Consider the following 16,862-nt stretch of genomic DNA (forward strand, 5'->3'; position numbering starts at 1 on the left):
GTACTTCCCCAATGGTACAGACCCCCCGAGATCCCCACCCCTCTACTTCCTCATTGGTTATGGCTCCCCGCTCCCCTGACCTCCACCCCTCTACCTCCCCATTGGTATGGCCCCCACAGACCCCCACCCCTCTACTTCCTCACTGGTACAGATTCCCTGACCTCCACCCCTCTACTTCCCCACTGGTGCGGCTCCCCCAGACCTCCACCCCTCTACTTCCTCATTGGTATGTCTCCCCAGACCCCCACCCTTCTACTTCCCCATTGGTACCCCCCCCCCAAACTCTCATCTCTCTACTTCCCCATTGGTACGGTCCCCATGCCATGGATCCCCCCTGCAGTTCTCCCAGCCCCTCCAGTACTTGCCCCCCCAACCCCTGGCCTCCAATCCATCAATTTCCCCTTGGTTCAGCCCCCATAGCCCCCCCACTCTGACCCTAGGACTCTCCCCAGCCCCCCATTCCTCTAGTTCCCCATTGGTACCGCTCCCCTGCCCCCGATCTCCCCATAGTCTCCCCCACTCTTCCCCCCAACCTCTCCTCACCAGTCTCTCAGGGCTCTCCTGTGACTCCCCTTATCCTGCAGGACCCTCTCAGCCAGCTTAAGAACATAAGAACGGCCACACTGGGTCAGACCAATGGTCCATCTAGCCCCGTATCCTGTGACAGTGGCCAATGCCAGGTGCTTCAGAGGGAATAAACACAAGAGGGCAATTGATGGAGTGATCTATCCCCTGTCATCCAGTCCCAGCATCTGGCAGTTAGAGGTTTAGGGACACCCAGAGTGTGGGGTAAATCCCTGACCATCTTGGCTAGTAGCCATTGATGGACCTGTCCTCCATGAACTTATCCAATTCCTTTTTGAACCCAGTTAGATTTTTGGCCTTCACAACATCCCCTGGGAATGAGTTCCACGGGCTGACTGTGCATTGTGTGAAGAAATACTGCCTTGTGTTTGTTTCAGACCTGCTGCCTGTTAATTTCATTGCGTGACCCACTGGTCCTTGTGTTATGGGAAGGGATAAATAACACTTCCCTATTCACTTTCTCCACACCAGTCATGATTTCATAGACCTCTATCATATCCCCCTAGTCATCTCTTTTCCAAGCTGAGCACTCCCAGTCTTTTCAGTCTCTCATACGGAAGTGGTTCCGTCCCCCTAATCATTTCTGTTGCCCTTTGCTGCACTTTCTCCAATTCTACTACAGGTCTGTCTCATCTTACGCTGGGGTTACGTTCCGCAGTCAGCGCCTAAAACTAAAATCGCGTATAGTCAAAATGACATTGAGCGTAATGGCGGGTGGAATCGCCCACACTACAGAAACAGTATTTAAATTGTTATGTTTCTCTTTTGGTTTTTTGTTTGTTTTGTTTTTGCCAACCACGTAAAGCTGAAATCGCGCATGTTAAATGCGCCTAAGATGCGACAGACCTGTATATCTTTTTTGAGATGGGGCAACCAGAACCGCACACAGTATTCAGTGTGTGGATGTACCATGGATTTATCTAGTGACATTATGATATTTTCTGTTTTATTATCATATATATGATATATGAGTATCAGAATATGATAGATTCTGTTTTATTTATTACCATTTTCCAATGGTTCCGAACATTCTGTTCGCTTTTTTGATTGCTGCTGCACATTGAGCGGATCGTTTCAGAGAACTCTCCACAATGACTCCAAGATCTCTCTTGAGTGGTAACAGCTAATTTAGACCCCATCATTTTTGTACAGTTGGGATCATGTTTTCCAATGTGTGTTATTTTGCATTTGTCAACATTGAATTTCATCTGCCATTTTGTTGCTCAGTCACCCAGTTTTGTGAGATCCCTTTGTAACTCTTCATTCAGTCCAAGGCTGACCGTGATCTTGAGTAGTCTAGTATCATCTGCAAATTTTGCTACCTCACTGTTCACCCCCTTTTCCAAATCAATTATGAATATGTTGAACCACACTGGTCCCTTTGGGGGACCCTGCCACTTCCTGCTCTCCATTGTGAAAACTGATGATTGATTCCTACCCTTTGTTCCCTGTCTTGTAACCAGTTATTGATCTGTGAGGGGACCTTCCCTCTTATCCCCTGACTGCTTACCACTGTTCCCCCTGAGCCCATGCTCCCGGGGACTCCTTCCCCCCAGGACCCCTCCCCCCTGGGCCTTCCCTCACAACCTCCTGACCTACCCCCACATCCCCCCAACCCCTTCCCACCCTCCAACCCCAAACCCTTCCCCATCCCCCTCGTGCCCTCCACCTCCCTCCCCACCAGCCCTGGGCCCCACCCCCCAACTCATGCTTCTCCCCTTCCCACGGGAACATCCCCCTGGTGCCGCTACCACCCCGTGCCTCCAGTCTAGGCTCTGCACCCTTCCCCATCCAGCACATGGGGGCCCTTCTCCTCCCCCTTGTCCTGCCCCACACAGATTCTGATGGACCCCCGTGGACACCCAGGGAGGGTAGATGGGGGTGGTCTCTCCCCTTCCCCCCCCCTCTGGGCATTGGGTGTGTTTAGGGGGGAATTCCCTGGATTAACTCTCCCCCTTCTCTTCTTTCTAGCCTGATCCTGACCCCATCCCTCCTCCCCTGCGATGGGTAAGCCCAACCCAGCACCGTGTGCAGTGGGGGGAACCCCCCACTCACTAACCCCAGAACCACATTATCTGGGATAGCGGGGGGCACTGAGGGGCTCCGGCAGAGCTGGATAAGGGGGGGCTGTGGATCAGGACTGAGGGGTACCAGCAGAGCTGGGATATCAGGGGGGCCATGCATCGGGATGGAGGGGCACTGGCAGAGCTGGGATAGCAGGGGGCTGTGGGTTGGGACAGAGGGACACCGGCGGAGCTGGGCTGGGATCCCAGGGCTGGCAAAGCAGGGGGCTGTGGGTTGGGACAGAGGGACACCGGCGGAGCTGGGCTGGGATCCCAGGGCTGGCAAAGCAGGGGGCTGTGGGTTGGGACAGAGGGACACCGGCGGAGCTGGGCTGGGATCCCAGGGCTGGCAAAGCAGGGGGCTGTGGGTCGGGACAGAGGGACACCGGCGGAGCTGGGCTGGGATCCCAGGGCTGGCAAAGCAGGGGGCTGTGGGTTGGGATTGAGGGGCACTGGCAGAGCTGGGGGAGGGAGCCCAAGGCTGGGATTAGGGAGGCTGCTAGTTGGGAATGAGGCACTTATCTCATGGCCACTGGGGGTTGAGTACCAAATGCTGCCTTCCTTCTGCCCCCCTCCCCCCGCCATGCGCCTGCTCCTGGCCAGTTCCCCCTGATGCCCCTGGATGCACAGATCTGAGCCCGCGTCTTTCTTCCCCCACAGACGTCGCCGAGCAGCTGGCAGCCCAGCCCTGAAAGACACCCCCCCCAGAGATGCTGCCTGCCCCCCTTCTCTACTGATTGTCCCCCAACCCCCACATTATTGCGCCCGGGAGAGAAAAGACCCTCCCAACTTCAGCATCTTCACTTCCCCCAGTGAGACCCTCTCTCGTTTCCCGCCCAGCTAATAAAGTTATTTGCTTTGAATTATGGTGTTGCTGCTGCTTTCTGGGAGAGTCCCTGTCTAATGGCCCCTGGCTGGGAGCTTCCTTGGGGTTGGGAGGGGCCCGGGTACTGGATCCGAAGCTGGGAGACAGTCTGGGCGGTTCTGATGCTGTCCAGCAGGGGGTGGTAGGGACAGACACGGAGCTGGGCTTGTTCATAGAATCATAGAATCATAGAATATCAGAGTTGGAAGGGACCTCAAGAGGTCATCTAGTCCAACCCCCTGCTCAAAGCAGGACCAATTCCCAGCTAAATCATCCCAGCCAGGGCTTTGTCAAGCTTTGTTCCCTCCAACAGGGGGCAGCAGGGATCGAGACAAACACAGCATGGGGGGAGGATTTGGGGTCTGGACAGTTCAGGAATTCAGGGGCACGCGTGTCCCCCCAGGCTCTTCAGCAGGGATGTGCTGCACTCAGGACTCCTGGGGTCTATCCAGGGGGCTGCACTAAATGTCCCAGACCCAGATATTGGTGTTTAAGGGGCAGGGACAGTGACCCCCAGACTCCAGCTGCCCGAGCCTCCCGGGCAGGGCCCGGCTTTAGGTGACAATGACACACACACAGGTGTGATGGGGGCAGGTTAATGAGGGGGAGGGGCCAGGGTGTGGCTAATCAGGTGCCTTTAAAAGGCTTCTCCAGGTAGGCTCCAGCTGACAGCTAGGGCTGTGGGGCTTTTGGGGAAGGGCTTATGTAGTTTCTGGAGGGACATGGCTGCTAGGAAGGGCCGGTAACTGTCTAACAGATAATGGGGGGCTGGCTTGGAACCCACTAGTCCTGATTCTCAGCCTCCCCATACACTAGTCCCCCTTCCAGACCTGAGGCTAGAACTTGGGCCTGGAGTCCTGGACCCTTCTGTGCCCTGCCCGGCCTAGCCACAAGACACTGCAGCTGCTCTCCCCCAGAAGGGGTCTGTCTGTTCCCCTACCCCATGCCAGGGCTAGCTCCCCCCACAGCTGGGATTGGGAGCTGGCATTTAAAGGCCCTCCTTTCCCCATTCACTGTTCTTCTGAGGGCTCCTGTTAGGGGTCAGGATGCCTGGGTTCTGTCCCCAGCATTACGGGGGAGGTGACCCAGAGGTTGGGGGCAGGGTCTGGAAGTCAGGGTTCCTAGATTGCCTCCAGCACTCTGAGTGGGGATGGGGTGCGGTGGTTGGGGGGGAGGAGGGCTGGGAGTTAGGTACAGACTGGTGCTCCCCTTAAACTCCCTTGAGTGTGGCACTGACTGTGCCCCAAGTGCCCTGCTGTGCTGGGTGGGAGGGGAACATCTGACACGGGAACATGCTCTTGGGGGGTGGGGGCTGTGTGTGCCTCTCTTGGGATCAGGGCTGGCGGTGCAGCCTTGTTAATTAATTTCCTTCACTATCTCTCCCGCTAGGCGGGGGGTGCTCAGCCCCCATTTCCCCGTCACACCTGGCTGGAGCAGGAGACAAAGGCAGCAGCGGAGGCTGTTGGGTAGAATACAGATTAGCTGGGTGAGCAACAGCAGATGCCTTGGCTGAGGGCTGGGCTAGGGGGGCGGGGGCGGGGGAGGGGGGGCTGCAAGTCAGAAGTAAGGAGCTGCAAGTCAGGAGTGAGGGGCATTAGTGGAACTGGGGGGGGTGCTGTGGGTTAGGATTGAGGGGCACCAGCAGAGCTGTGTGTGGGGCTAGCAGGAGGCTGTGGGTTAGGCTTGAGGGGCACCGATGGAGTTGTATGTGGGGCTAATGGGGGGGGGGCTGCAGGTCAGGAATGAGGGGTGTGAGCAGAGCTATGGGGGGGGCAGAGTGGTGTTCTGAATTAGGGGCTCCCTGCAGCAGGAAGCCAGCTGGCTGCATACCCTGGAAATGGGGGAATCTAGAGGGTCTCGCTGGAGCTGAGTAGGGGACCTGGGGGCAGAGACCAGCCCTAAAAGCCTCTTTTGTTCATCAAGGTGTCTGCCTGATGGAGGGTTTGGCTGCCCCCTTGGCTGGGACAGGGCTGGGGAACCACTCACTGGGCGTGTTGCAAGACCCCCCTCCTGGGCAGTGGCTGTTAATACCCAGCACTCTGCAGCCACAGAGCTCATGGGGGAGGAAGCCTGGGACAGGAGCTACATTGCAGGATGAGGGTCCCCATCCTCATCTCCTTTTGCTCTGGGAATATGGCAGGGCCTGGGGGTGGGGGAGGATTCCAGGGTTCCATACTGGTGGGGAGGAAGGTTTTTTGGAGGGGGGCTCAGGATTTCCATGCCTCAGGCTGGGGGAGAATGTCAGGACTGCTGGGTTCTGCAGTGGTGGAGCTGGGATGGGTGCTAGGACTCTTAGGTTCCACTATGGCAAAAGTAGGGGGGGTGGGATGGGGACTCCTGTGCCCCAATTGTGTGGGGCCAGCATTGGGACTCTGGGTTTCTAATTTGGGGGGGGGAGGAGTTCTGGTGGACCAGAGACACCTGTGGGGCTGGGGTCCTGGTGGCTCAGACACCCAGACCCACAGGTAAAGCTGGGGGACGTCTCTTCAGCCAAGAGCTGATTTGCTGAGAAATGCAGTTTGGCCGACCTGAAACCATTGGCAAACTGGTGCCGAGTTCCCTGCCCAGCTTTGGACACCCCGAGGGCGTAGAAACACTTCAGTAATGTCAACCAGAAGCACTTCACTTTGACCCAGCTCGGCACCTGCTTTGATTCTGAGATATCCGCCCAAGTCTGGGGCGGATAGATGTGCCAAATGTCTGGGTGTGTGTGTGGGGGGGGGGGGGGGGGGGCGAGGATCTGCCATCAACCCGTAGCTCAGTGGCTTGAGGCGCTTGCCCAGGCGTGGCAGATGGCCCAGTCTCTGCTCAGTCACTGAAGTATTTTAGCCAAAGGGGACCAGCTTCAACAGGACCAGAGCCCAGTGGCTGGGACGGCTGCCGCATTGTGGGAGACTCGTGTTCAAATCCCTTTCTGCATCGAGCTGGGAGAGAATTGACATGGGCTTTTCCAGGTGAGGACTCACCCCGGGGCCCAGACTTAGAAGAGAGGCCCTTGCAATCTTCTCCTGCCCCGGGTAGGTGTCCTGCTGGCCTCTTAACAAATGCCCCAAATGGAAAACCTTTGTCTTGTGTCAAAATGCAGCACTTCTGTCTGATCTCGTTTTTTCCAACCTTTTTGTGTAGCTGAGAAATGTTGGTTTTGGTTCAAGCTGAAACAAATGTGTGTGGTGTGTTTGGAGTTGCTGGTAAACTTAAAATAAACAAACAAAAAACCGTATTCACCCAACTCTATCCCCAGGTCCCGAGTGTGTTTCTGTAATCATCTGGGTGCTGAGGTGAGTCTCCCTTCCTCCTAGGACAGCTGCAGAGACTGAGCTGTTCTCTGGGCGGGGAAGCACCTTCTGCCCTGTGGACACTTACAAGAGACTGAAATGTTCCCCAGGTGAATGAGGACAGAGTTAAACGTCCAGACTTTCACAAACTTCAGTCAGTTCAGGTTGTTGAAGTAGGTCAATTTTGCCCTCTTTAAAAATGTTGTCCAACTAGCTTAAAGTGCCAATCACAACTATGTGAACCAGAGATTTTCATTATGAAAATGTCATAAGAACGGCTGTGCTGGGTCAGACACATGGTCTGTCTAGCCCAATATCCTGTCTTACAACAGTGGCCACAGCCAGATGCTTCAGAGAATGAACGCAAGAGAGCAGTTGATCAAGCGATCCATCCCCTGTCGTCCAGTCCCAGTTTCTAGCAGTCAGAGGCTGAGGGACACGCAGACCATGGGACTGCAGCTCTGACCATCTTGGCTAATAGCCATCGATGGACCTAAACTCCAGGAAGTTACCTATCGCTTTTTTGAACCCAGTTATAATTTTGGCCTTCACAACCTCATTGGCAATGAGTACTACAGGCTGACTATGTTGTGTGAAGTACTGCCTTATGTTTCTTAAACCTGCTGCCTATTAATTTCATTGTGAGAAGGGGTAAATAACATTTCCCTATTCACTGTCTCCACACTATTTGTGATTTTATGGACCTCTATCATATCCCCACTTAGTCGTCTGTTTTCCAAGCTGAGCACTCCCAGTCTTTAATCTCTCTTCATATGGAAGCTGTTCCATCCCCCAAATCATTTGTGTTGCCTTTCTCTGTACCTTTTCCAATTCTAATGTATCTTTTTGAGATGGGGCGACCAGAACTACATGCAACATTCAAAGTGTGGGTGTAGTATGGATTTATGTAGTTGTATTATGACAGTTTTTACTGTCTGTCCTTCCTTCATAATGGGTCCTAACATCATTAGCTTTTTTTTTTTTTTTACTGCTGCTGCACACTGAGCAGATGTGGTTTGTTCTCTGAAAACAATGACTCCAAGATCTCTCTTGAGTGTTAACAGCTAATTTAGACCCCATCATTTTTGTACAGTAGGGATTATGTTTTCCAATGTGTATTACTTTGCATTTGTCAACATTGAATTTCATCTGCCATTTTGTTGCCCAGTCACCCAGTTTTGTGAGATCCCTTTGTAACACTTAGTTTTGTCCAAAGCTGACCGCGATCTTGAGTAGTCTAGTATCATCTGCCCATCTCACTGATCACCCTCTTTTCCAAACCACTTATGAATATGTTGAACCACACTGGTCCCAGTATAGATCTTTGGGGGACACTGCCACTTCCTGCTCTCCATTATGAAAACTAATGATTGATTCCTACCCTTTGTTCCCTGTCTTGTAACCAGTTATTGATCTGTGAGGACCTTCCTTCTCATCCAGTGAGTACCATCTGGTCCGGTGACTTATTACTGTATAATTTAGTAACTTGTTCCAAACCCACTTCCTATCAACACCTCAATCTGGGACAGTTCCTCAGATTTGTCACTGAAAAAGAATGGCTCGGGTTGTGGGGACGTCCCTCAGAACCTCGGCAGCAAAGACTCGTGCAAAGAAGTTATTAAGCTTCTCCACAATAGCCTTGTCTTCCTTGAGTGCTGCTTTAGCACCTCAATCCTCCAGCGGTTTGGCAGGCTTCCTGCTTCTAATGTACTTAAACTTTTTAGCTGTTAATTTTTGTGTCTTTTGCTACTTGCTCTTCGAGTTGTCTTGTATCTAATTATACTTTTACACTTGACCAGCCAGAGTTTGTTCCTTTCTATTTTTCTCACTTGGATTTGACTTCCAACTTTCAAAGAATGCTTCTTTGCCTCTAACTGTCTCTTACTCGGCTGTTAGCCAAGGTGGCATTTTTTGATCCTCTTACTGATTTTCTATTTTTGAAGGTGGGGGGGGTGTCAGTGGCAATACATGTAGCTCGAGCCTCTATTATGGTGTTTTAAAGTAGTTTCCATGCAGTTTGCAGGCACTTTGCTCTTGTGACTGTTCCTTTTAATTGCTGTTTTTAATTACTTGTTTTTGAGTAGTTCCCCTTTTTGAACTTAAATGCTTCTGGGGTGGGTTTCTTTGATATTTCTGCCCTACAGGGATGTTAATTGAATCACCTTATGGTCAGTATTACTGAGCAGTTCAGCTATAGTGACCTCTTGGACTAGATCCCGTGCACCACTTTGTATGGAAACAAGCATTGCCTAAGCTGCTGTGAGTAGCAGTCATTACAGCATCTAGAAATGTTATCTCAGCATCCCATGCCGAGGGAACATGTTCCCAGTCAACACAAAGAGAGTTGAATTCCTCCATTGTTGGGTTTTCTGTTTGTATAGCCTCTCATTTCCCTGAGATTATGTAATCACTCTCCTAGTCTGGATGATATGCCTACTCTTATTATTCAAGCATAGACATTCTGCCCATAGAGATTCCATGGTACAGTTTGATTCAAGATTATCACCTTATTGGAGTCTGACTTTTTTAGCATGGTACCATTCCCCCACCAGCATGGCCTAATGATCAAATTGGTCCATATTTAGTCATCTGCCTTCATGTGATGTGATTGACGGGGACTTTTTTCATTTGACCATTTCTCTTCAGCTCCTACCTATATGTTATCAACATCTATCCCCCCTCCCCCCTCTTTCCTAGATTTACCCCTCTAATAAATCCTCTCCTAAGGGATGTGTCTGGCTGAATCACACACTGGCTCTCCCCCAGCCCTTACTCTAAAAACTCCTTTAAGACTCTACTACAATTAAACTAGGTTCAACGGGGACAGGTCAGCAAAGCCCACAGGTAAGTGGGAAACATGGAGATGGGTCGGAAATAGGAGGGAGTGTGGGCCATAATGGCAGAGAGAAAGGAGGGTCAGGGCAAAACTGGGAGGCAAGATCAAATCAGTATCTTAGATGCCTAAATACAAATGCAAGAAGTATGGGTAATAGGCAGGAAGAACTGGAAGTGCTAAAAAATAAATACAACTATGACATTGTTGGCATCACTGAAACTTGGTGGGATAATACACATGATTGGAATGTTGGTGTGGGTGGGTCCAGCTTGCTCAGGAAGGATAGACAGGGGAAAAAGGGAGGAGGTGTTGCCTTATATATTAAAAATGTACACACTTGGACTGAGGTGGAGACGGAAGTGTTGAAAGTCTCTGGGTTAGGCTAAAGGGGTAAAAAAAAAAAAAAAGGATGATGTCATGCTAGGAATCTACTACAGGCCACCTAAACAGGTGGAAGAGGCTTTTTTTTAAACAACTAACAAAATCATCCAAAGCCCAAGATTTGGTGGTGATGAGGGACTTCAACTGTCCAGTTATATGTTGGGAAAATAACACAGTGGGGCACAGACCATCCAATAAGTTCTTGGACTACATTGCAGACAACTTTTTATTTCAGAAGGTTGAAAAAGCTACTGGGGGGAAGTTGTTCTAGACTTGATTTTAACAAATAGGAAGGAACTCGTTGAGAATTTGAAAGTAGAAGGCAACTTCGGTGAAAGTGATCATGAAATCATAGAGTTTGCAATTCTAAGGAAGGGTAGAAGAGAGTACAGCAAAATAGAGACAATGGATTTCAGGAAGGCGGATTTTGGTAAGCTCAGAGAGCTGATAGGTAAGGTCCCATGGGAATCAAAACTGAGGAGAGCTGGCAGTTTTTCAAAAGGACACTATTAAGGGCCCAAAAGCAAGCTATTCCGCTAAGTAGGAAAGATAGGAAATGTGGCAAAAGACCACCTTGGCTTAACCACGATATCTTGCATGATCTAAAAAAATAAAAAGGAGTCATATAAAAATGGAAACTAGGACAGATTACAAAGGATTAATATAGGCAAACAATGCAGGAATGCAGGGGCAAGATTAGAAAGGCAAAGGCACAAAATGAGCTCAAACTGGCTATGGGAATAAAGGGCAACAAGAAGAGTTTTTATCAATACATTAGAAGCAAGAGGAAGACCAAGGACAGGGTAGGCCCACTGCTCAGTGAGGAGGGAGATACTGTAACAGGAAACTTGGAAATGGCAGAGATGCTTAATGACTTCTTTGTTCCGGTCTTCACTGAGAAGTCTGAAGGAATGACTAACATAGTGAATGCTAATGGGAAGGGGGTAGGTTTAGAAGATAAAATAAAAAAACAAGTTAAAAATCACTTAGAAAAGTTAGATGCCTGCAAGTCACCAGGGCCTGATGAAATATGAAATGCATCCTAGAATACTCAAGGAGCTAATAGAGGAGGTATCTGAGCCTCTAGCTATTATCTTTGGAAAATCATGGGAGACAGGAAAGATTTCAGAAGTCTGGAAAAGGGCAAATATAGTGCCCATCTATAAAAAAGGAAATAAAAACGACCCAGGAAACTACAGACCAGTTAGTTTAACTTCTGTGCCAGGGAAGATAATGGAGCAAGTAATTAAGGAAATCATCTGCATACACTTGGAAGGTGGTAAGGTGATAGGGAATAGCCAGCATGGATTTGTAAAAAACAAATCATGTCAAACCAATCTGATAGCTTTCTTTGATAGGATAATGAGTCCGGTGGATGTGGTAAACCTAGACTTTAGTAAGGCATTTGATACGGTCTCACATGATATTCTTATCAATAAACTAGGCAAATACAACTTAGATGGGGCTACTATAAGGTGGGTGCATAACTGGCTGGATAACCGTACTCCGAGAGTTGTTATTAATGGTTCCCAATCCTGCTGGAAAGGTATAACAAGTGGGATTCCGCAGGGGTCTGTTTTGGACCGGTTCTGTTCAATATCTTCAGCAACGACTTAGATATTGGCATAGAAAGTACGCTTATTAAGTTTGCAGATGATACCAAACTGGGAGGGATTGCAACTGCTTTGGAGGACAGGGTCATAATTCAAAATGATCTGGACAAATTGGAGAAATGGTCTGAGGTAAACAGGATGAAGTTTAACAAAGACAAATGCAAAGTGCTCCACTTAGGAAGGAACAATCAGTTTCACACATACAGAATGGGAAGAGACTGTCTAGGAAGGAGTACGGCAGAAAGGGATCTAGGGGTTATAGTGGACCACAAGCTAAATATGAGTCAACAGTGTGATACTGTTGCAAAAAAAAGCAAACATGATTCTGGGATGTATTAACAGGTGTGTTGTGAGCAAGACACGAGAAGTCATTCTTCCACTCTACTCTGCGCTGGTTAGGCCTCAACTGGAGTATTGTGTCCATTTCTGGCCACCGCATTTCAAGAAAGATGTGGAGAAATTGGAGAGGGTCCAGAGAAGAGCAACAAGAATGATTAAAGGTCTTGAGAACATGACCTATGAAGGAAGGCTGAAAGAATTGGGTTTGTTTAGTTTGGAAAAGAGAAGACAGAGCGGGGACAGGATAGCAGTTTTCAGGTATCTAAAAGGATGTCATAAGGAGGAGGAAGAAAACTTGTTCACCTTAGCTTCTAAAGATAGAACAAGAAGCAATGGGCTTAAACTGCAGCAAGGGAGGTCTAGGTTGGACATTAGGAAAAAGTTCCTGTCAGGGAGGTTAAACAATAGAATAAACTAGGGAGGTTGTGGAATCTCCATCTCTGGAGATATTTAAGAGTAGGTTAGATAAATGTCTATCAGGGATGGTCTAGACAGTATTTGGTCCTGCCATGAGGGCAGGGGACTGGACTCTATGACCTCTTGAGGTCCCTTCCAGTCCTAGAATCTATGAATCTATTTGATGTCATAGATTCTAAGGCCCAAAGGGACCATTAGGATCATGGTCTCTGCCCTCCCATGCGACACAGGCCAGAGAACTGCCCCAAAATAATTCCCAGAGCAGATCTCTTTAGAAAAACATCCTATCCTGATTTCAAAACTGTCAGCGAGGGAGAATCCACTGACCCTGGTAAGGTGTCCCAAGGGTTAATTACTAAGGTGCATGCTAAGAAAGCGTGTCCTATTTCCAGTCTGTCTAGCTTCAACCTCCAGGCATTGGATTGTTAGACCTTTCTCCACTAGCCTGGAGCCCCCATTATTAACTATTTGTTCCCCAGGTAGCTACTTACAGACTGTGTTCAAGTCAGCCCTTAATCTTCCCTTTGGCAAGCTATACAGAGTCTCTCACCATAAGGCATGTTTTGCAATCCTGCAATCATTCTCCTGGCTCTTCTCAGAACCCCTCCAATTTCTCAACATCCTTCTTCAATTGTAGGCCCCAGAACAGGCTGCTGGATTCCAGCAGCGGTTGCACCATTGCCAAAAGCAGAGGTAAAATTATCTTCCTGGGATGCACAAACTGGGGAATCTTGAGCAGGTTCACATTAGCTCTTTTTGGCCACAGCATCGCACCGAGCTTGCGGTCAGCTGGTTATCCACGACCCACAACTCTGTCAGTCGCAGCTTCCCAGGAGCAAGGCCTCCGTTGTGTATGTATAGCCTACGGTCTCTGCTCCTAGATGCAGAGTGTATTTTAATGTAAATAGTTTGGTTGTAGGCAGTTTATCAAACTATCCAAATTGCTCTGAACAGGTGACCTGTCCCCTTCATTATTTACCACTCCCCCAATCTTTGACATCAGCTGACTTTATCAGTGATTATTTTGTTTTCTTCCAGGTCACAGACAAAAATGTTAAAGAGCATAAGGCCAAGAACCAATTCCTCCAGGACCCCACTGGAAACAGACCCCCCCCTTAATGACCATTCCCATTACATGGTGAGACCTATCGGTTAGCTAGTTCTTAATTCATGTCACATGTGCCATAACTCTAGAGGGTTTGGGTTTTTAATAGTCAAATGCATTAGACATCTCCTAGCTCAGTGCTATTACCTTGATCAACCAAACTCCTCGAGAAAAGGGAATGTGGCAGGAGCTATTTTCCAGGAACCCATGTTGACTTGTTTTGTTCTTGATTGATCAAGTCCCCTGTCAGCTGCTCCATTATCTTGCTCAGGGTTGATGGCAGGCCTATAATTAACCCCATCAGACCATTTACCCCTTTTTTTAAACTGGCACATTAGCTTTCTTCTGGAACTTCTAAGGCTACAGTAACAGTGCAATGAGCTCCTCCCCAGCTGTGTTAAAACCCTTGGATGCAAGTTATCTGGATTGGCTCTTGTTTTTTTAAATGTCTGACTTTAGGTTCTGTCTAACAGCCTCCGTAGCATGGAAAGTGTATATAGCTTAAAAAAGCTTCCTTAATACTGCCAGCTATAGCTTTCTCCTTGTCTCTTGGCTTCCCTGATCAACTTCCTACAATGCCTAACTTCTGACTTGCATTCATTACCGTCAACTTCCCTCTTCTTCCATGTGTTATAATCTATTTATTGCCTTCAATTCCCCTAAATGCTCTTAACCAGCACAGCTGTCTTCCACAAGTGTGGTATTGTAGCTTTCTGGGTATCTCGTGAGGTTTTTACCAATTAATATTTTTCTGATTTAAATTTTTCCTTCCAGCTGATTTGATTAAAATTGTTCTCAGCTTAGTGAAACTGGCATGCTGTGCGTGTGCACATTATAAATGTGATCAAATCATGAGCACTGGTTGCTAAGCTACCATTAATTTTTAGTTTGGGGAGCACTTCCACTCTATTAGGACAAGGACTAAAAGAATTCTGCCCTATGTTGACTGCAACAACCCCCCTTTTTTATTTTATTTTTTTGAAAGCCTTAGGAAGTTGTCCCCTACAGTTTAGAGGTACCAAGGATGTTTTAGTACTAGCAGTGTGAACTCCAGCATGCGTTACAGATGTCACTCAAAGTGAAGTCTCTCATGATCACGTAGGTTTTTGCCCTACATGCTGTAGACAGGTGTGTAATGAGGCAGCCATCCTGTTCCCTACTGCGTTTAGGTGAGCTGTAGCAGATGCTGACTGACAATCATTGCATGCTTTATCTGTTAGGCTGTTGATCCGTAAGCAGTCGAGCTCACTTTCTTCTGTGTTATCAAACAGGTACGGCCATTGTCATAGTCCCAGTTCCTGCCCCTCTACCCCCCTTCCCTAAATCAGTTATAGCCATTGATGGCACAACTGGAAAGTTGCACTCACCCCAGTAGTTTTCATAAGAGCCAGTAGATTTGTCTGAGCAGTCGACAACTCTGAAACGTTCTTGGAAACATCTCAAAGTTGAGACATGAACTGAACCTAACCCACCTCCTCCCCAGGAAGCTATGGCTGAAACAAAGAGGGGTTTTCTGCTGGGCAAAGGCTCACCTGGCTCCACAAGGAAGCCCTCTAATCTGAGAGGCATGGCCATGCGTTACACCTCCAGGAGCTGGACTGGCTGGGGGTAAGTCGTGCAAGCCAAGCATCACAACAACCCAGATGTGCCTGTGTGCCCAACCCAGACCCTCATCTTTGCTCCTGGCTGGGGAACTGTAGCAGGAGCCTGTTCCATGCGTCTCAGGGTAGCACTGCACAGCCCCTGCAGCTGGGCGCAAGGTCCCGCTCTTGCTGGGTGCTGTGTGGGATGTGCCCTAAGAGCTCAACCTTAGAAAGCTAATAAAGGGTGAATAATATCCCCTTTGTACAGAGCCTGCCATAAGCCTGCTTCCCTCTCCCCCCCCCCCCCTCCCCCCCCCACAATTAACAGGATCTGAGGTGCCAGGAGCAGTACCACTGCCTGCATGGTGCCAATGGCTATTAGGGGCAGTCTCTATCTAAAGCATGGTGTGGTGTATTATGTATGTTCAAGATGAACTGTCATGGATTGCTACAGTGGCACCTTAACAACCACAAGGTTCTTCTTTATTCATCTATTGACAAAGCAGTGACTGTTTGTTAGAGGGGCCCTCTCACCGGTGTGCAGTATTGGGGTAGAACCTCCACCTGTTGGCAGGAGGCAGGGCTCAACCGTGGGAAAGCCAACTCTTGCTAGAATCCATCAGGGGCAGCAGCCACAAGGTGTTCGGCCCCCACCCCTGGACCGACAAATCAACGCAATCCTTATTGAAAGGACAACACATGGCACTGACTCTGCAAGAGCCTTATTCCAACACCTTGAGGACAAGCTTCATCTCTCAGCTGGGCCTGTCTTAAGGCCTTGATGCACTTCCCTGAGCAAAGGAGCCTTTGCTCTTTTCTAACATGCCATGCTAAATTCAGACAATAGCAGGCCCTGTAATAACTCTCGGGATAGCCTAGCCCTGGACTGTACCACCTCTGCTGAGTTGTAAATTGACCCATGCTGAGGCTGTCTTCTTTAATAAATGAAGTCCACCTTGAAACACTGATTCCAATCAGTGCTTTCCACTGGGGCAATTCAAATCGAGGCAGTGTACTGACATGACCATCTCCATAGCAGTTTCTCCACAGAAGGAACCTGTTCTGGCTCATGCAGTCAACGGAGGCTCTATCTCTGCCTCTACCTGACTTTCCAGATGCAGGCACAACTTGGTACCCTGGACCCCTAGCAGGAGCTGACCCATCTCTCCAAACACACACCACCACCACACAGGGGGCTTCCTGCATTGGAGGACACAGAACTTCTTCAGAATTCTGCCTCTGGGGCAGGGCAGCAAACACCACAGGGGGCCAGGGCTCGAGAAGGACAAAAAGAAACAAATACTGAATCGCTACCCATCCAGCAAGCTCCCTTCATCCTGGGCACTCACCCACCCACCCAGGAGGATGAAGACAACAATAGCACAGGCAGGTGTTTCCTCACTTCCAAGCACACCACTTTGCAACCTCAAGACAGTTCTTTCAGGTGTTCTTTTCAGATGCAACACCACCTTACTTCTCAGCCTCTGGGGCTCACGGCCACAAGATACCAGACGAGAGGAAAAACCATCCAGGCTGTGTTCACAGAGGAGGGGGGTGAACAGCAGCCACAGCTACGTTCAGGGGTGCACCCTGCCGAGGTCCCACAGCAGCCTTCTCGGGTACCTTCCCTGCTCATGATGGACACTACAGGGGACCACAGGCAGGGTCGGGGGAAGGAGGGCACTGGCCTGAACAGGCCCAATGGTGTTCTCTAATCCAAGGTGGGTGGGTATAGACAGGCCAGGGGACAACAGCTAACTGCCCCCTTGCAACCTAAACAAATCCACCAGACAAGCAGGC

The 16,862-nt window shown here is 49.3% G+C and overlaps 1 protein-coding gene across 2 annotated transcripts in view; it reads left to right on the top strand.

The window, feature by feature from the left end:
- The window catches only part of MACROD1 (mono-ADP ribosylhydrolase 1), a 200,523-nt gene extending 197,012 nt beyond the window's left edge, over positions 1-3,511 (top strand). For both annotated transcript variants that reach the window (XM_065552980.1, XM_008179657.4), the window contains 2 exons: positions 2,557-2,592; positions 3,309-3,511. In XM_065552980.1, coding sequence (XP_065409052.1) covers positions 2,557-2,561 — 5 coding nt within the window. In that variant the 3' untranslated portion in view covers positions 2,562-2,592; positions 3,309-3,511. The remainder of the gene's footprint in view (positions 1-2,556; positions 2,593-3,308) is intronic.
- Positions 3,512-16,862: the final 13,351 nt, after the last annotated feature.

The sequence above is a fragment of the Chrysemys picta genome, chromosome 7 (genome assembly GCF_011386835.1).
Source record: "Chrysemys picta bellii isolate R12L10 chromosome 7, ASM1138683v2, whole genome shotgun sequence".
Classification (NCBI taxonomy): Eukaryota; Metazoa; Chordata; order Testudines; family Emydidae; genus Chrysemys; species Chrysemys picta.